The 20,403-nt window shown below is 41.3% G+C and overlaps 3 protein-coding genes and 1 long non-coding RNA gene across 4 annotated transcripts in view; 2 read left to right on the forward strand and 2 right to left on the reverse strand.

The window, feature by feature from the left end:
• The window catches only part of LOC103373986 (atlastin 3), a 13,150-nt gene extending 7,323 nt beyond the window's left edge, over nucleotides 1-5,827 (forward strand). The window contains exons 10-14 of the mRNA XM_008304002.1: nucleotides 27-83; nucleotides 197-268; nucleotides 1,005-1,196; nucleotides 1,369-1,608; nucleotides 3,433-5,827. Of these exons, the coding sequence (XP_008302224.1) occupies nucleotides 27-83; nucleotides 197-268; nucleotides 1,005-1,196; nucleotides 1,369-1,608; nucleotides 3,433-3,495 (624 nt within the window). The 3' untranslated portion in view covers nucleotides 3,496-5,827. The remainder of the gene's footprint in view (nucleotides 1-26; nucleotides 84-196; nucleotides 269-1,004; nucleotides 1,197-1,368; nucleotides 1,609-3,432) is intronic.
• Nucleotides 5,828-7,095: 1,268 nt separating this feature from the next.
• Nucleotides 7,096-7,499, reverse strand: LOC103373980 (uncharacterized). The gene is made up of 2 exons (XR_521101.1): nucleotides 7,419-7,499; nucleotides 7,096-7,315 (listed from the first exon to the last, which is right to left on the reverse strand). It is a non-coding gene; the product is annotated as an uncharacterized LOC103373980 (long non-coding RNA).
• A 1,335-nt stretch (nucleotides 7,500-8,834) lies between these two features.
• Nucleotides 8,835-15,334, forward strand: cfl1 (cofilin 1). Its single transcript, XM_008303984.1, has 4 exons — nucleotides 8,835-8,935; nucleotides 12,215-12,525; nucleotides 12,613-12,689; nucleotides 14,310-15,334. Exons 1-4 carry the CDS (start codon nucleotides 8,933-8,935, stop codon nucleotides 14,420-14,422), a joined length of 504 nt encoding a protein of 167 aa, XP_008302206.1. The 5' UTR covers nucleotides 8,835-8,932; the 3' UTR covers nucleotides 14,423-15,334.
• Nucleotides 15,335-16,036: 702 nt separating this feature from the next.
• Nucleotides 16,037-19,712, reverse strand: prss23 (serine protease 23). Its single transcript, XM_008303974.1, has 2 exons — nucleotides 19,467-19,712; nucleotides 16,037-17,832 (listed from the first exon to the last, which is right to left on the reverse strand). Exon 2 carries the CDS (start codon nucleotides 17,813-17,815, stop codon nucleotides 16,670-16,672), a length of 1,146 nt encoding a protein of 381 aa, XP_008302196.1. The 5' UTR covers nucleotides 17,816-17,832; nucleotides 19,467-19,712; the 3' UTR covers nucleotides 16,037-16,669.
• Between the last annotated feature and the right edge of the window lie 691 nt (nucleotides 19,713-20,403).

Here is a 20,403-nt window from a genome sequence, read left to right on the forward strand (position 1 = left end):
TTTTTTAAAACTTTTTATGTCAACAGGCTTACATCAAGATTTATCAGGGAGAAGACTTGCCACAGCCAAAGACTATGCTAATGGTACGTAGAGAGTCAAGTTTAAGTAGGTGACTAAGTTTTCCTGTCAAGTCTCGTTAATGGTTCTTATTGTTCTGACTCCCATATGTTTACCACGTGTGCGTTTGTCTCACCAGGCTACAGCAGAGGCCAACAACCTGGCAGCTGTGGCAACAGCCAAAGATCAGTATTACAAGAACATGGAGAAGGTGAGTTCATGTGAAGAAAAAACTGTTCGTATACATTAAGTACAGCTCTTTGCTCAGTTTAACGGTCTTTATTGCCAGTGTGTGATATGAAAACAACATGACAGTGTGTTGTTTCTGTCAGTTTAAGTGTTTGTTGCCTCATTACAATTTGAACCCAAAGCAGTTTTTTTTGTTCCTGTCACATTTGTACTCACTGTGTGCTCATTTTTCACTGCAAAGTGAAGCCCTGCACCCCTGTGGAAACAGCACAACCATAGCTAAAAGTAAAGAGAACTCAGAAATCTGTGCAGCATAACAAAGTGATATTGTCAGAAATCAATCTGAATTTCAGAATTATTTATTTTACAAGAAATGAAAATCAACATGTGTAGCATTTTTCAAAGTGCCTCCAGCTGTTACCAATACTAAAGAAAATGGTGACTCTGCATACCAAAGATATTTTACTAGTTACATTTTTAATTTGTTTCCATAATTGTCTCCTCTCTGGTCTGTGTAAATACAACTCCTAAGTTAAAAATGTGACAATACTTTCTACTTTTACAGGTTCTGACTCTGATTAATGGTGTAAATTTGGCATAAAAAAAAGAAAACATGCCTTTCAAACCTGCTGGCAGATTTTCAAGTTCAGAGTAATTCCACAGGGTTGAGATGCATAATTTATTGAGAGATAATGTCAGAAAAAGGGTATGTTCATGTAAATCTCAACTATTCTGTCTTTTTCTGTCCTTTTCTTAAGGTGTGTGGGGGAGACCTGCCCTATGTGGCTCCCGACTCCCTGGAGGAGAAACATCACTTTAATTTCCGAGAAGCTCTTCACGCCTTTTCGTCCACCAAGAAGATGGGCGGACAGGAGTTCTGTGACCGTTACCAAACACAGCTGGAAAAGGAGCTGGAGGAAATGTGGCAGTCTTTCAGCAAGCACAACGAGGTGGACGTTGTTTGTTGTATTCTGTTTATATATTTCTGTTTCTTTTTAATTTTCTTTAAAAGAATGAATAATCAAACATTAAAAAAGACTTTGCCTTGTGAGCGTGATTATTAGCAGATTTCATGATTTCCAAGTTGTTCCTAACCACCTGTTTTCTACTTTGTTGTTAAAGTCAAAAAATCTCTTCAGCGCCTTCCGGACACCCGCCGTGCTCTTTGTCCTGGTGTGCCTCCTCTACGTTTTGTCAGGCGTGTTGCTCTTTGTTGGCCTGTCTACATTTGCCCTGGTGTGTGACTGCACCCTGGGTGTGGTCATGATGGCCATGCTGACCTGGGCCTTCATCCGATACTCTGGTCGATACCGGAGTGTAGGAGGAGCCATCGACCAGGCTGCCGGTGTCGTCCTGGAGCAGGTGAGGATTAAAGGGCCAGAGGTCTGGTCATGTTGGTTCATGTCTGTCTGTGTTTCAGATCTTTCGCTTTACTGTTAGTTTCAATGCATGCACCTGTTAAGCCAGCAGAGGGCGCACTTGAAGTTGAAAAGAACAACAAAAATGGCAACCATCATTAATTTACAGTAAATTTGGACAGAAAAGGACTTCAGGTGACATAAATGTAGAAAAAACTGCTTATACAACACAATTGATTATTTACAATGAATCACCAACTTACTTCAAGTTTATAAGGTTGATAATTATATGAGCAGATTCAGATTTAAACTTGGAATATTGTTACACTTTTTAAAGAGCATTTTTCTTGTCTTTAATCACTAAGCCACCTGAGAAGATGTGAAAGAGAGACATTGGAGAAGTTTGGATGCTCTAGCTTAGAACAGTTGCCTTGTTTCATTGTCATTTCATAAACAGACAGCAGGGATTTTCCCGACTCAGAACGCACCTTTGAGGGGTGAATATGCACAACAAAAGTCCACACACAGTAGAGGAAATGTTTGTGTTACCTTAGTCAAAGAAATCTATGCATTTTTCTGTCATTTCTGACCATATGATGACCCACAATTTTTGTAATGCTTGAGTAAATGAAATACTAGTTAACAAAAGGGGTTCGGTGTTTGAATTGCTGGTGTTTGAATTTAGAGACGCCAAAAATTCATCTGTGCAGACCAAACCGTGGACAGTGTGAAAGTTCTTGGTGGGGAGCGAGTGGAAAGTTACACAACAAATAAGCGAAGGCTGTTCTAGATCAGGTCATTTCTCGCTGATTGACAGCATTTCCAACATTTGGTGTGATCAGAAAACGAGAAGTGGTCATGTGGCAGTTTGAGATCAGTTTATATGGTCTCACTAACTGAGATCTGTTGGTATTTCCTGTGGCCTTAAACAACCTGTTTAACTGGTTTAGTATGTGATACGCCTTAGAAATTATTTGTGCAAAGACCAACCCCCAGAAAACTGACAGACACAAAGCTGGGGCATTACTGCCTCATAAAAGTGTGACATAGTTTTATAGTTAGTATTTGTTTATTCAAGACAAGTTATTGCAAGAAAATTAACAGCCACACTCAGGCAGATGTCATAAAGTGTGATATTGTTTGCATTTTGTACAGTTCATAGTGTAATGCAGTGGAAAGTGTTCTTATTGCATTGCAGTTAGCTTGCTAGATGTGCGACAGTGTTCAACAACCTTGTGCTAACTTTTTGGTGCTGCACAGGTTGCAAACAGTGGGTTTATCAGGCTTGTTGCTGAAAACGGCTCAACTGTTGCTTCTTGAAACAGAGATGATAAGAGTGGTGAGACTGAAACATGCAGTAAACGTGTGAGCCATAAAACCTAAACAATGAGTTCATGAAGTAACCAGTGTTTGATGGAAAGTATCTTTAGATCACTCCAACCCCTTTAACAGAGTCAATACATTTTAGAAAATCTAAAAGTTAATCAGATAAAATAGACTAAATTAAAAATGTACGAGCCGAGGAGCCAACATGAAGAGAGCACAAACAGAAAAGAAAACTAACGACGGAAAGAGAGTCTCACTAACAGCTTTCAGAGGTTGTTAAGTGTTCTGTCTTGAGTTCATGTATCTTCTTTACACAAAACCAGAAGTAGTTTGAATTGATCGACTGCACTCTTACCGGCACAGTTAAAAATAAGTTGGAAGAGGCTGAGAGGTTGCAGTGAAGTAACCACAGCAGAAGAACTGAAGTCAGCAAATTTTGCAACAAGCACTTCTCCCAGCAAGCAGTCCAGTGAACCATCTTCCCTGTTTTCTCTGTTTTCAGGCCACTGTGGCGCTGAACAAGTCGAGAGGGACGGGCACCAGTGTCCAGAAGAAGTCCAGTTAGAGGACGTCTGCGTCATCTTGATGCAATGCAAACGGCACAAACACAACACAAGCACACATGCAGCACTAAAGCCTTACCATGCCTCCCATTGGAACAAACATGCAGCTCAACCACATTGGCACAGGGTAACAATATGATGCCAATTCACCAGCATCTCTATTATGCACATTTCTCCGCCTGTTAGAGTTCAGGCTTAAATAAAGGTGATCAGATTCTCAGAGGCAGGGACTCACACCATCCCAGTCGTCTTATTGATGCTTCGTGTCTTAAGTTGACACTGCCATCATTCAAGTTTACAATTGGTCTTAATAGACAAGTCAATGTTTACCTTTAAACTTAAAGAAAAAAAAACACTTTTATTTTTTGGCTGAATGCGTCTTACTTGGCTGTATATTGATCAGACAGGGGTAGTCAGGGTGCTTTTCAGACTAAGCTTCCGCATCTTTATTTACCGTTAAAATTGCTGGTTTTAAAGCTTATACACTTATTCATCTTTCTGTGTGGCTGTGTTTTTTTTTACCTATCAGCCTCAAAACATTCCAATCTGTTTGTAGATTTGCTTTCTATTGGATATAAACTAGCATTTCTAGGAAGGTGAAAGTCACTACTTTGAGGAGAGGAGAATAAACGCACTTTCCACCGAGCACAGCTGCATTTAATATAAGTTCAGTTGAACCTTATTAGCTTCAAGCTCTTCTCTTTTTATTGCTTGATGGGAATATGTTGCCCTTTGTATATTTTATACTACATCATAGAAAATATATTACTGGAACATATATTCCACAAGAGCTTAAAACTCCAAAGGAAAGACATTTTTAGAATAGTGTAAGGTGTTGAATGCCCACTGTAATTAAACTAGTACCTAGTCGACCAAAGAGTTAGCTTTAAATATTGTTTGAATTACACTTTGGGATTTACTCATCACTTTGAATTTCAGTGAATATAAGCTAAAACACATTCACGGGAGACGTCATTCCTTGAAACAAATTAAAAAAATTGCAGTGACTCCAATTAACACATAAAAAAAATGCTTTTTTCACACTAACATGGAACGAATAACAACCAAGAGCCCTAAATGGACCAAATACAGAGGGAACAAGCAGTAGAAACCTGCAGTAAATGGGACTGTGAGGCTGTCCTGTGCTTTTTGTACATGCGTTTCAGTTTTCAGAAAGACTACAGCCCTTGGACAGATTTTGATTAAATGTAGTTGTCAAAAATCCTCAGCATGCGGCCTTATTAGTCATGCTCACACCTCAGAAATGATTTACTGATGTAATGCTTTTAGCAGCCATTCATAGCTGGTGTTGTCTGAGAGATAACACTGATGGTGGTGATCACACGCTGATATTCTGGCTGCAAGTAAAGGACATATTTCTACTATTTCGCAGTAGCTCGTTCTTTATAAAGGCTTTATTTGATCCTAAGTAAACTGTATGAGAATAACCAATATTTGTACATGACAAACGGAGAAAGTCATTACCTTATATGGCTGTCAGTCCTGCTTGATTCCATGGTGTGCTTGGGTCATAGCTTTGCTTTGAATGACTTACATGTAATGGTTGTGTAACAAAGGGAAACCATATTACAGAACAGGAAGGATAGTAAATTTGAATTGACTTGATTCTTTTGCTCATGTTTGCATGCAGACATTTAACCTATCAGTAGTATCTCTTCTGTTATACTGAGAATTAAAAAGCTGGACTAAATGGTGGATTTATGAGGTTTTAGTTTTTCTTTGTTGGGTCAAGCAGGACTTCTCAGACCAACTCAAATGATTCAGGTAGTGGATTAAAGGACTATGATTATATGCAACTATGTCCTACATCTCTGAATGCAATGAATTGCAGACTTTTGCATTAACATTTGATTGGAAAAATAGAATGGAAAGCATTTTAAAAATAGCCAAAAGATTGTATGACCTGAGAGCAGAAATAGGATCCTGCAATCCTGTAATGACGCAGCATTGTGCACTTTAACAACTACTCATATATTTTATATGCTCAGACGCACAGTGGAGACACAAAAAGCTGCTTTATTCTTACACTGATTGCATGAGTCATAGGAATACGTTGTGATCCATAATGTTTGGCTTCATTTTGCACTTTTCCACTTCTGTCTTTTTACACAAGAGGAGGTAACTTCAAGATGTTTTACATGCAGTTACTGTTGCACTTCCCCTTCTCTTTGGTGCTCTTTGCACACAGCTCATTCCAAAAGTACATAAATGCATGCATGCAGTGTAGTAAATGTAATCATCTCTTGCAGGAGTAAAGTGGCCTTGACTTGAGAAATGCTGTTTTATAAAGAATAAACTGAGCTTGAAACTGTTGACGCAACTTTCCATTCTTTTCATTCAACTGTTTTTATTTTAGAAAGTAGAACTAAATCTATCAGCATCTGAAAGACTGTGTGGCAAAGCAGTGATCAAAACCTGTGAATAGCTTTGATTTTGATCATTTCCCAAATATGCCACCTACGTTAGGCTGTAATTTAATTTAGATATTTGCATCTAATGTAATTCTGCAGCATAAAAAAGTCTGTCACAGATTGTGTCTGAATTCTTGCTCAAACTGCATTGCCTAAGATTACTTATGATTATCAAGTTCTATGTGTTATTAAAATACAACTGGGCGGCTCCACCAAGAATCGTCCTGAAAACAGTTTCCTAAAAAAGTATATTTACTAACATTCTTTGGATTGCCATTGATAATGCCAAAAGAAACCATATTTTTTTGTTTTTTCAGGTACTTTACGGGGTTCCTTTAAAGAATCTCTTGCTAAAAAGGTTCTTTGTGGAACTAAACATGTTTCTTCTGTGGCATCCAGTGAAGAACTATTTTTGGTTGCATTTAGCACCTGTATATATATATCTGCTTGATGCAGAAAAAGCACACATTGGTCGATAAAGATACACCAGACTGCAGGAAATTAGGTATTTGAGTCACAGAAGTGTTGGGGGCATGCCCTTTTTAATATGTCCTGTTTCTGATAGACCAGGCTTTATAAAGTGACTCAAAAGGAATTATCTCATCACATAAAGAGGTCACTTCCCCAAACAAAATATACAACAGAAGAGAAAATGTGATCTATCCAGCAGCAATAATATTAAATGAGAAAAGCAGATGCAGGAGAATACAGGGAGTGTTGACACATTATATTTCATTATATTATCAATTGTCACCTGGTGATTGAATGTTCACCGTCAACTGTTGCAGAAAAGATGCAAACTGGTGCAAAAAGTTCAGCAGAATGCAGGAAGTTAACGGTTCGAAGCTGACAGTTTTCTAGGGGAGGAACCCAGACCCCCTCTTGAGTATTCAAATGAAACTTATACACTGCCTGAATCTTGAGTTTTCTCTATATAAATACAGACATATCCACTGTAAAGTGATGAAAAAGCACAAAACAGTGCATAAAAGTTCACCAGACTGCAGGAAATGAAGTGTTTGATTTAAAATTTCCAAGTGGATGTTCAAATTGTGGGGGTTTATAAAAGGGATTAAAATGCATAAATGTGTCATGTGAATAGGTGACACGTGCATATTTAAAGAGGTTACTTGCACAAACAGAAGACAAAATAAAGGATAGAAGAGTAAATTTCTGTTGTCTTAAAAGGGTTAATATTAAAAGAGAAAACAGATCTAGGTACAGGAGAATGAATGGAGTCTCAATGCATTATATTTCATTATGTTTTGTCACCTGGTGCCTGACTGTTGTGTTCCAGACGTCTCCACCATGAACTGTTGCAGTAAAGACGCAAACTGGCTCATGAAGTTCAGCAGAATACAGGAAGTCAAGTGCTGATGCTGAAAGTTTCCTGGTGGGAGGAACCCAGACCCCTGCTTCAATATTTAAGTGTATCCAACGATATATTTTGCCTGAATCTTGTCTTTTCTTTACAGAAATAAATACATATTTACCATAAAGTGGTGAAAACGCTCATACTGACGCACAAAAATTCACGAGAATGGAGGAAGTAAAGTGTTTGATGCTCTGAATTTCTCACTGGGCGGGGGCACATAATATTTAAATGAAACTAACGCCCATGGAAACAATAGCCGCTAATCACCACAACATCTTATACCGTGACTCGGTATGCTGTGGATTTGGGGGCGCTGTGTTACGAGCGTTGTTCTTCTTCATAATGGATGTAGGTCAGTTTGCAGGCTGCGTGTTTGCAGCCACGCCGACATTATAGGCTCATAATGTCAGCGTTGTCTCATCCTCTGCAGAAATGTGCACATTCAGCTCCGTGTGTCGGTCTCATCCTCATCCGGACACCGGCCTCTCCTCTCTCCTCCACGCGGTGCCGCCGTGCAGATTTCTGCTTCAGCGGCTTTCTGTCCCTTCTTTCCTTATATGGTGATCAGCGTCGCGGCCCGACCCTCCGCGCGCAGTGAGAGAGGCGCGTGCACAGGGCGCCGCCGCTCACCGTTCACTTCCATATTTGGAAGTGAGTTCAACAAAAACCGCACGAGGGGAGGGGAGAGAGAGGGGGAAGGAGGAGGGATGGAGGAGAATTTCCTCCCACCCTAAAAACCGTCATGCGCCCGGCTGGCAGCTGAATGTCGGTCACAACATCAGCGAGGCCTCCTCACTTATTAATCACTGCTCACGCCATTCAAGCGATAATTAACCTTTCAAATTACAGGCTGCTCACATTATCATAATGACACAAATAACAGCTATAGCTGGTGGCAAAATATATTAAAAACAATAGTATACAGCTGCAGAGCATCACGAGCTTGAAGTGCATGTTCTAACCAAACTGGTGTCAATCATAATAATCGTGATACATCAAGCAATAATGCTGTTAATCCTTTTATAATGCATTACATATTAGCAGGGACTTGTTGGTTTATTCAGATAACCGCCACGCAAACACATATTCCCATAATGCTCTCCGCTGCACATTTGATATGTTTGATTTATTCGCGCATTTACTCACGCATTGCCAGCTGCCGCTGCACAAGATAATAAAATTATTATTAGAAGCTGCCAATGGAATACAGAGAAAAGAACATAAGAATAAAAACGTAAATAATTGCAGCTGCTAAACGGATGCTAAATAGTGCCACGTCTAAAACCAAACCAGACCTTAATAATATATATTTTTAAACACCGAAAAGGGTAGTATTTTTTAATGTTTGTTTGAAATATATTGAGAGCTGACGTTAATCAATAATTACATTAGACTCTCAGCCCCCTCCGCACTGTCACAAGTCCCTAAACACATTAGTCTGTAGTAAACAACAAACAAACAGCAGGACTGTCGTGCCGAACAGGCATGCGCTCCCGCTCGTGAACCTTGCTCCAGTCGGAGCCGCGCTTATAAGCGCGTTCGCGCTGCGTGTCCAGTGTGCGAGCGAGAGCGACATTCATCATCACAGTCCATTCAATTCCTACCAGACGAGAACAGCTCTGAGCGACAGCTATGGTACGTTCAACGTCGTCTTTATCACTTTTCTGCATATTCACGCCGCTTTGACGGTCTCATATAGACTTGTTCCCACGTTATGGGGAGGTTTGTGGTCAATATGTATCTATTTCGTACATCTTTAAATTTGTTTTAGCATTAAACATAGCAAGCAGGTTGTGTGCCGCAGCAGCAGCCGCTGCTAGCGCCGGGGCCGGACAGAGCAGCTCTGCTGCCCGGGCAGCTGGACAGCTAATAAGGCTTTACCGAGCCACATTAAAGCCGCATTTTACCTCCATCGCCCTCACTAAACTTCCCGTGAAGCAGTTTTTATGGGACTGTGTTAAAAGACCAGATTAACCTGTAACGGTTCTCTACAACTGGCGCCATTTCAGTCATCTCCCTGTGTTTCGCCGACAAATAGCCTCTTTAGAGGGCCTCGTCTGAGTTAACGGCCACATCTTTGCCATGACGCTGCTCCGGTGTTTCCATTGCATCATGTTTCGGCTATTCCACGGCTACCTCACGATGCCTTCGCATTCTAACGGCGCAGCGCTGACAGGTGCAGCAGCGCCTCGGGGCCACCTAGCTCCCGTATTGTTAGCACCGTTAGCTGCGTTAGCGGAGGCAGAAAATGACATCCATTATGGCTGGCGCTAGCCGAGATTTCCTTGTTCTTTGTCTCTACACAGCTTCCTCACTAACAGTATTCTGGGCTCTGGTAGACGACGTGCTTCGGATCGGATCATTTTTGATCCCATAGTGACGCTAAATATACAACTGATATGAATAAGGCCGAGTTGCGCTGTTACAATAAATGTGTGAATTGACAGACGAACAGTCAGCTCGAGCAGAGTTTTGCCTTATATAGCAAGCTAGCGCACACATGTGCGTGTGCTGCATTCATGGCCCCACCCTGAATTTGGTGCAAGGACCATTTTGTTTGGTGCCGTATTATAATGGATCAGCAGTTAGATTGAACTCACTGCCGCTTGGCATGTGATGGTTTGGCCTTGTTTTTATAAAGTTGTACCAAATATTTTACAGATTTGTCACAATTATGTAACGGCAGTTTGGCAGTGTTGGATCGGCTAGCGGAAGCTAAAGGGCCGCTGTATCTGGATCTTCATGGTCGGTGCTGCGCATCTTTTTTTAGTTGCGCATCTAATTTGAAAAGCCCTTTACACACACTGCATGCCACACCGTTACACCTCCACACATTATCAATAAGGGAAAAAGAACCGATGTCTCCAGTCATTCATACATAGTTATTCATTATTAGATACGACAGAATATTGGATATTTTCTGCATCAAGGCAACACGAAAAATAAACTGTATAATAATGCGAACCTGTTATGCAATATATAGAGTATGTTTTTTTCTTTTCTTTCTTTTTTTTTTTTTAACATCCAGCTGTGTTGTCTTTTGCTTCTGATTGCTGAGTCTGCACAGACAACTACTAAATCTGCCTTCTGCACACCTAATTTCTGAAAACTGTGAATGTAAACCCATTAGGCCTGTGTTTGCTAGTGAAATTGACCTGGATGGTGATGGTGAGAGGCCTGTAATCTTAACTGTTCCTGTGTGTCAAGGAATTAAAGACTTGGAGTGCGACTACTTCCGTACTGAGTCAGCTGAACCTTGACTTCTGCAAAGAAACATATCCGTGGTTATGATTAGATAAGGTGTGGGCTTAGTGATCACCATGGTGATATTAGCTTGCTGCTACAACAAAACAATAAACAGAATATAAACAGTATTGTCGTAAATTAGACCAGAGCAAGGCAGCGGAGAGCAAGAAATGGAAACTGCTTTACAGTAAGTCATGATTGTGTACAGGAAAGTAACTCACAAACCACAATAATTCCTTCTCCTCATCGTGGAGGCAGAATGCCACGACGCAGATGTCTCATGTTCTTCCTCATTTGCAAAAACAGTTTAGAAATTTGTAAACTTAAGCGAATATTTTTAATAGGGCTGAAGGATGGAATAAATGGAACAAATATCGAAGTACAATACTTTGTTTATGGTGAGGGCGATTAAGGAAGTCAGTGCGGCTGTTTTGTGGTTAATTATTACTCAGAATTTGCTGTCATTTCACACAGGCCTTAACGCCCTGAGCAAACATACAGTGTCTGCCCTTGCTGCTGTGCAGTTGGGTTCCTTTTCCGTCTTTCCTGCCCCATTATTTCCTTTTCATTGTTGTCTTTTTTCCATTGACACATTGCTGGTAGATAGCAGTTTTCTTCTCCTGAGACTGTATTTTCCTGTGATGGAGTTCCTTAAACAGAGTCAGAAGACATGACTGAGTGAGTTTATGGAGCAGCTGAGACTTGGCGATGTGACTTGTATTCTATATTTCAACAGAAGCCCTATTGTTTGTGACGAAGCCCTACACTAAAATGCTTAATTCCTGTCCACACCCTCACCCACATGGTAATCTTTGCGGAGGAGATACTTGACTCCTCCCTTGACTTGCAAAAACGACTTAATGTATACCTACTTGACGCACCTGTTAACTGAAGTTATTTAAAAGTATTCATGCTCAAAGTGGACTTTGAACTGGCATTACTGGCTGCATATTTTTGGTGTGGTTTGTATAGCTTGACCTTTTGCATGCTGAACGGAATTAAAACTCAGTACAGAGTCAGTTGTCAGTGCTGATTTGATTTATGTCACAGATTAATTTCAGATTGCTTTACACAGTTTAACTCTTGTAGCACTACTATGACTAACAGTTTGCTGTGGCCACACCTTTTGCATTTCAGTCCTCCTTATCAGTTGTCCTCGTCGGGAATACTCCTACTGAGTGTGATAGTCACATGCTGCCCTCTCTTCAGCTTCATGTCTGTGTTTACGGTACTTGTGTCGTCACGTCTGGGTTGTCAAAGACCATGACTACTGTTGTATTGTTTAAGAGAAGAAATTTGTTTGGTTCATTTCAGAAAAATTGCAAAAGAAAAAAATCCCTATTAGAATTTTCAGAAGCCCCAGTAGACATTTTTAGTTTAATGTCATGACAACAAGATGATATTTAGATATGAAAAGCTGGAATTAGTAAATTATCATCATAATTAAGAAATTATTTGCACAATAAACTTCTGTCAGGGCAGTTGTTGAACTTGAACATTAGTCATTTACATTTGTAACATTTTATCTTTAGATCATGATGGACTTGTTCCTGTATAAAACAGTTGGGAAATCATTTTTGAAAAACATGGGAACATTTCAGCCGAAGAGCTGCCATGTCAAACTGTAAATACATTGGGCTCTGTATTAACACATTGTTGTCTCTTCAGGCCTCCGGTGTGAAAGTCACAGATGAAGTTATTGCAGTCTTCAATGACATGAAGGTGCGTAAGGCTCAGGCAAACGAGGATGAGAAGAAGAAGAGGAAGAAGGCCATTCTGTTCTGCCTGAGCAAGGACCTCAAGAACATTGTTCTGGATGATGGCAAAGAGATCCTGCTGGGTGACTTGGGAACCACCGTCACCGACCCCTACCAGCACTTTGTGAAGATGCTGCCCCCAGACGACTGCCGCTACGCCCTGTATGACGCCACCTATGAGACCAAAGAAACAAAGAAGGAGGACCTGGTCTTTATCTTCTGGTGAGGGCAGCCTTTATCGCGCATAAATAGTTTTATGACCTCCATTAAGATGGCATTAGACTTTAATATTTTTTCCTCTGTTTACAGGGCTCCAGATAGTGCTCCCCTAAAGAGCAAGATGATCTATGCCAGCTCAAAAGATGCTATCAAAAGGAAATTTGAAGGTGAGTAGCTGGGTGTGAGTGCGTATGTTGATGGATGAAAAGTTTAAGAATCGTGCATCACAAACATCTTTGTGGACGTACAATAACCTGGGTGGTGGTGCTAAACCATACAGGTTAGCACACCGGAACCACACCCAACTTTGAAGCTGCATCGATTCAGATGACTGAATGTGAAAGGAAATACTCAAGTGACAAACCCATGGAGAATTATCACCTGACTCTGCCGTTCCTCTTAGCTAAACAAAGCATTGTAGTATCTTTCAGCTCACTGTTTTCGGTTTCTGGCCTATCCTTGCTTTTAAGTTCACCTTTACTGCTCTCTTAACATCTTTTATAGAAGCAGCAGGCAGATATGTGCAGCTCTGAAGACCCACAGAACAGTAATTTTGCTTGAACGGCAGGCAAACACAGATCGTGACCAGCTATCCTATGGAGTTGTTGCAAACCAAAGAAGAGTTTAAAAAAAAAAAAAAAGAGTGCTTATTAGGCTTGTATTTTCTCAGACATAAAGGAGCTCATGTTACTTCATGTCTGATTACTGTGTAAACAGGCAGCCATCAACATCATAGGACTATAATGCAAATGCTGTTCAAGCTGTTTTAGTAGTTTGTCCTGCAACACCTAAGTAGGAAAATAATCAGAACTGCTTCAAAATCTTTTAATACACAAACTATTTGCTTAAACCAACCACATCTTTATTACCTTGGCCTATCCGTTTCTCCCCTCTTATAACTATCATGTGTTTCACAGAAGCCTAATCTTGTGTTTAGTGTCGATACACCACTCAGTATTCGATCATATCATTGATAAGTGGATCTGAACAGGCTATGAATATGACATTTTTGCAAAGGAAATTGCGGATATATTAAATAACAATATCAGCTCAAAAGTAGAGTACCAGTTACAAGTTCAGCTATGTCTGCAGTGGCCACATCACACTCAAATGTTTTGTTTTGACTTGACCCCTAGTATTTACCCTGGAATAGGTGGTCATTTGCTTGCACGTGTGCTTCTCATTTGTCTGAAAGTTAATGTGGATTTTTAACAGGAATTGAGACAAATTTATGGCAAAATCTTATTTCTGTCTGTAGATCAGAGGCTTCTGATTTGTAAAACCAAACATTAGAATTTAATCACACATTAAGTGAATCAAGCAACAGAGCTGGATGATGGGACTATGTATAACATCAGACAATACAAATTCATCCACAGAGCTCCTGTGTACCATGTATACCTGGTTATTTTTCTCTTAAACATTTCAACCATTTCTTGGCTATTGTGTTGTAAATCATTGAACAGGACTGGATTATGTCTTCATTTTTGCAGTGATGTGATTTAAATGCCTTCCATGGCCAGGTACCGTTTGCTAAATAGGTGAATAATTGATCAGTTCTTGCTGACAAATCTAAATGACATAATCCATGATAGAGGATTTTGTCAATGTTGCCTGCTCCTGGTAAACATGTTAGTCCGTAGACATTCAGCAGAGAATGTGAGCTTAGTTAAAAAGGAGGCTGCTAGTCTTTTCCCTGAAACTTACCTGACTGAGGTCTATTAGTGAGATTTGTCTCTTCAGAAAACCTTTTGATGCATAACTCCGTGTCTTTGATTTAATTTCAGGTATCAAGCACGAGTGGCAGGTGAACGGTTTGGAAGACCTGAAAGACCGGCACACCCTGGCAGAAAAGCTGGGCGGCTCGTCAGTAGTCAGCCTGGAAGGATCTCCTATATAAATATTGTTCCCCTCCTGCTCTCTGGCTTCGACTGAGGCCTTTCAGACACATCTGTTGGGTTTAGCTGTTCATTCCAGTGTGGTGTGGAGAAGGGCAAAAGCAGTACCAGCATCATTTGTGGGACTGTCGGGGAGGGATACAGTGGGTGGGTTTTGGGGTCAAGTGACAGCGTAACAAAAAAAAACAAAAAAAAAAACCCCGAAAAAATGCAGACTGTCATTCCAGTTCATGCAACATAAAGAATATGAACAAAACACACACAAAGGTAAAAAAAAAAAAAACATGAAGATACAACTGAGGAAGGATGACGATGATGATAAAACTTAAATACACATATTGTTCATGTGAAGGACAGGGTTTTGTTCTTTACGGGTTCCATTTGAACGACTGCAGAGAAAGGGACAGGCAACAACCTTTTAGTTTTCCAACCATTAAATCCCAACAAATAATTGTTCCAACTACATTTTTTTGCCAAACTTCTAGTTAAGTTTTGTAAGTGTGTGTAGTTGAGACTAGGTGTAGTATGAACTAATTCACTCTTGATTGCACAAGATGTATCAAAACCTTCTCTGGGGGAACACGGTTAAATATATATATTTTTTTCTTCTTGTTTTGTTATTCCATTGTTTTTCTTTTTTTTTTCTTTTTGAACATGCAAATTCCAAAACTTGAGTGATTCCTTTTTATTTCCAGTTCTGGGTCAGAAAAACATGGCATTTGATGTAGTAAAAAGACAACATTCCTTGTACTTGTTAAAAACCAGGATTTCCTCGATTTAAAAACTTTGGTGTTATGAAAGTCTGATGGGGAGCGATGTGTATATGAAGGACCAGCGGTCAGAGTTTAGACTGAATATTGAATGGTGGATGTTTTGTATCGTCTCCTTATCTCTAATAAAAAGCACTAAACTACTGACTTGTTCTGCTTATTTCTCACTTTGTTTCACTCGGTGATGTTTCAGCTTTTAATAATGCGTCACACTTCAGAACTACCTTTAATAGCAACATTGTGGGTGATGGAAAGTCTGAAATTATGGATGATGTGCAGATTTTGCTGCACAAATGAGTGATACAGAATCTGCTCATCTAATTCAAAAAGAGTTGCAAGTGAGGATCATTTTCATTTTGTCTTTTTAATGTCAGAATACAGTAAAATAATTTTTACCTTTTTTTTGTTAAATCAATCATGGGTATAGATTTTGTTTGAGCATTTCAGTCAGTGATACATTAAGTAAGGGCCTGGGTGTCCTCACCCTGGAAATTATGAGCATCAAATGTATAATTTCCTGCATTTTGGTGAATGTTTCTGTACCAGTATGTGTGTTTTCTACTCATTTATGGCTATTCCGGGGTATTTATCCAAGGGAAAATACATTTCAGGCACAATGAGTTGAAGTTAGAGTTCTTTAAAAATGAAAGTCTTTTGCTTCTTTTGTATTTTTATTAGCAGGGATGCATCCCTTCAACCCCCCCCCCCGAAATCTGCGCCCATATTATCAAAAATAATCAAGCTCCAAGTTCAAGGCATGTCTGTGGAGCTGCAGTAGCTGTTGTCACCACAGGAGGGCGGCCCAGCACCACTCCTGAAACCCAGTCAAAATTATTGACACAAACGCTTGTTATAAATCTCTGTTTATTAAAATATATCAAGCATTTTTCAAAAAATAAAATTAACACTCTGTGTCTCCATTCCCCACTGAGAAGACTATACTATCTGCTGAAGGCTGAAAGCAGCAGTAAACTACAGTCTGAATGCAGGCTGGAGCAGAAGCAGCTGAATGATCCTTGAAGAGCTATCAAAATACCAAAACATGTTCCCAGAGCGAGAGCAAGAAAGATGAAAATACATCCTCAGTAGATTACGGTCATCCACAGTTGGAAAATAATCTGCTGCTACTGACACATGAGAAAAAGTGTTTCTTTCCCTCTTGTAAAAAGTGGCTTCTGTTAACACTGTGGAAACACTGACTGCGTTATTAATCTGACTGCGGGCTAAAACTTATTAAAAGATGCCGTAGTGATGATCTCACAGGCAGATTAGTTTAATAGGCCCAGAGGTTACAGGACGTAAATTAAATACAGAAGAGAATTAGACCTGCTTTACTGGTAGCTCACTGAAGGTGATAGTCCTGCATGGATTCAAGCCTCTTTCACTCTTCTTTCTTTAGGAGAAATAACACATTTCACCCTGTTTTTACTCAGTCACTTTGTGCTTTCTTGTGTTTTTCACACTGTGCTTTGGCCTTTCTCAGTCCTGGACACAGTCTAGTCGGTTTCCGTGCACCCAGTAACAGATCTGAGCAAACTTCAGAGGAGTGATGCGAACGGCCACATTGTAATCCCGGTTCTCTCCGTCTATCTCCAGCCACTGGTGTCCAGAGAATATGCCAATGACCTTCCTCTCCCAGCGCTCTAAGCTGTTGTCCCACACTCGCCCATACACGCCCGAGCCACTAGCTCCGGGTCGGGCATCACAGTGCTGGTATATCAGGTCGCTGGACTCTTCTTCCACCGGACAGAATCTATACACCAGCTCCCCGGGCCTGTCGCTGTCAAAACCAGAGAAGTGGATGCGATTCCCCGCCAGATCATCGGAGGAGGGAGCCACCGAGAGCCGCATGAAGGGGCGTTGGTGAGGCCAACGCAGCTCCAGCAGGGCGTAATCAAAGTCCATGCTGATCTCCTGAGGGCCCTGGATCCAGCCCTTTGGCACACGGGTGCGTTTCACTCGCACCCAGCGAACCACAGGCTTCTTGGCAGAAGTAAGGCCGTTTTTGGTGCCGTTGATGGATGGAGGGATCAGGAAGCCCACCCTGAGCTTCCGCGCCCCGTTGACATAATCCTTCCCATCATGTACACAGTGAGCAGCTGTGAGGACGTGCTGCTGAGACACGAGGACGCCGGTGCAGCCCGTGGAGATCCGCACGGCTGTGGAGAACGGGTAGTCCAACAGGAAGTTGTCTCCGTGGATGTTAAATCGTCCGTCTGCTCCGTAGATCTGCCGCCTCACACGCTTGTGCCTGGGCTTCACTCCCACGACTCTCCTGGACGGTGGGTGGCGTAGGTCAAGTGCGTCTCCTTCAAAGTCATCATCCCCCTCCAAGTCCACCGTAGTGAGGGTGCGGGAGCCGTCGGAGTACAGAGTCTCAAATGCCAGTTTCTCAGACAGCTGCTCCTCCTGCTCTCTGTGGAAACAGCTGGAGTTGCAGTGGGTGGTGAAGTCCAGCTGAGTCTGAGCGCTGAAGCGAGACCGGGTGAGAGGCGTCGGAGTGTGAGGGACCAGCGTGGGGAGGTGGACGGGCGGATGGTGAGGAGGGTGGAGGACGGACAGGGTGAGGGGGAGGAGGAGCTGGAGGAGCAGGTGAGTTCGGAGGAAGCTCTCACGTGGCGTCATCGTGGTGCCGGAAAACACTGCAAGGACACAGAAAATAAGCACACATGAGGAAAACAGCTTAACAAGGTCTCTGTGAGCAGCCATGTGGAGCCCTACGTGTTTGCCAAGAAAACAACTGTGGAAAACGTTTCCAAACAAACTGCCTCACAAACACACAAACTGTAATCCCTCATAAATCTGGACCCTTTCACGGCTGATTGTAAATCACAGTGCCTATGCAAGAGAGGTCAGCTTACAAAACTCTAATGTTGCAACGCAGGCCTGAATTTCATCTGGCGTGGCGAACTAACAATGAGCCTCTTGTTCCTACAATATAGATTACCACGAAAATAGGATCAGCCCAATGAAGCAAGCAAGTATTTTAATGTCTGTTCGGTACAGAAAGTCACAAATTCCATAGAAAGGTTCAATTAATGAGGAAGCAAAGTGCCACAGCCAGAACAAAGCCGAGTGGTCAACGCTCCAAAGGGAGGAGAAATGTGACAGGAGGTTATAGCAACAACTCTCCAATCCAATATTTGTTAAAGATCAGAGGTAAGGAGGTGTTTTCCATCAAACATGAACTACTTCAGTACGAACAAGAGGGTTTCAGAGCAGATTAGCAGAGACGAGGAGATACTTGATCCCCTCTAAAGGCTGCGGATCCCGAGGCACTCATGGCACGAACAGAGCAGGTGTGCAAAAAGTGAAAAGAAACAAGTCGAGGCAGGGCGGCAAAACAGAGCATTATTCCTAACAAAAGACAGGGTGGGGCCTGTCCGCACACCTTTCAGCTGCCCCGTGTAACGCTGCAAAGTACGCAGAGTTGCAACAAAGAGCGCCTGTAAGCAGGGAAAGTACAAATTCACTTTCACAATGTTGACGTGTCAGATATATGACAGCCGTGGCAGACAGCTACACCAACTACAGATCATCTTAAGTGGAAAATTGGCGGGTGGTCAAGTAGTGAAGTGAACTGTGTACTTTATGAAGCTGACACATTGCACACCTTCTTAAGTATGGTGAGAGTCCCGCAAATGTCACACAAGCTCTGAAAAGACAGGTGTAATCCAAATGAAACAACTGTATTTTTAGAGCCTGTTTCAGTGTTGAAGCAGCTCTTCCCAGGGAAAACCACAGGCAACGACAAACGTAGCAACATGACATAGGAGGGAAGATGATGGGAAGCTGTTGATTTTGGGGCTGCTCCAGTAACTTGAGATTATGGTGTATCTTTAAGGAGAAAAAAGCAGTGAAAACACATATTTGCACAGTTGTCATGCTGCATTCAAATGGGAAGATACAAAAAGCCTTTGCTATGCACAAGTGTCACAAGCAAATATCCAAATAGACCACAGAAGACTGTAGTCTGCTGCAGAGTCAAATAAAGTTCATCTGTAACATCTGTAATACAACAAGCAAGAACACATTTCCTTTCAGTTGTAATCAGGAATGTGATTGATGAGACACTTAAGGCCAAAAACTGTATGCAGCACACTAAAAATCTCAACGAGAAATTCCCATTTTAAATATTCTATCATCACCTCATCCCAGCATTTGTCCTGAATAATCATTTACCATCATTACATTTAATGATGCAAAGACCTGTGAATGCAACGCACACTGATCATTTCAAGCATCCCATTAGAGACAGAGCAAGGTAACATATTACCTCCTGATTAGAGATCAATGATCCGTGTTTACATCCCAGTCAATCTTTCCCCATCAGACGAGTCCGTTAGGATCATTTCCCCACATTCTCCTCATCATCTCCGGTCACAGGTAGCTCGTTACTCCCTCCTCTTTTTATCTCCTGCCTGCCCTCCGGAAGGAAAACTTCTCTTTTACAGCGTGTGCAAACGCAGCTCCAGGTGTGGAGTGACTGTCCTCTAAAACCTGCACAGTTCAGACACACAGACTCAAATAAGGACTCCTGACTGGAAAGAAGCGTTTTCTCTCCGTGCAGCGGCCCACCGGCCTCACGGTCCTAGTGCCCCTCCGCCGCTACCACCTGCAGGCAGACAGATATTATCTTACAGTTTATAATCACACTTTTAAATGTGTGGTTTTTTTTGGGTTTTTTTGCATTTAAAACATGAAACAATAACTGACCAAACTCGTATTTGAATCTTTACACCAAGTGAAGCCATAAAGTTTATGGATAAATAAGTTAAGTTAAACCATCACATATCAGTGCTTTGTGCTAAATGCTAACATCAACATGTTCAATGTTCACAGTATCAACGCTAACACATTTAACATGTACAATGTTAACCATTTCAGTTTGGTCTGTTACCATGCTAACTTTTGCTAACTATCACAAAAGTGCAACTGAGTCTTTGTCATTTGATCAAATATGCCAACAAGTTAGCTTATTATGCTCACAGTGAAAATGCTACTCTGTTTAGCAAGTGTAGTGTTATAAAAGTGCATATTAGCAAAATACTATTTGAATGGCTGAGGCTCATGAGAACGTAATCTGTTTAATCATTTGGTCAAAAATGTGTTAACTTGGCAACATGCATGTTTATAACAACAATGTTAATATGTTTAGCAGGTGTAACATATACGTCTTTATTTAGTCTGTAAACTTTAGCTCGTTAGCTGAC

The sequence above is a fragment of the Stegastes partitus genome, unplaced genomic scaffold (assembly GCF_000690725.1).
Source record: "Stegastes partitus isolate 25-593 unplaced genomic scaffold, Stegastes_partitus-1.0.2 Scaffold39, whole genome shotgun sequence".
NCBI lineage: Eukaryota > Metazoa > Chordata > Actinopteri > Pomacentridae > Stegastes > Stegastes partitus.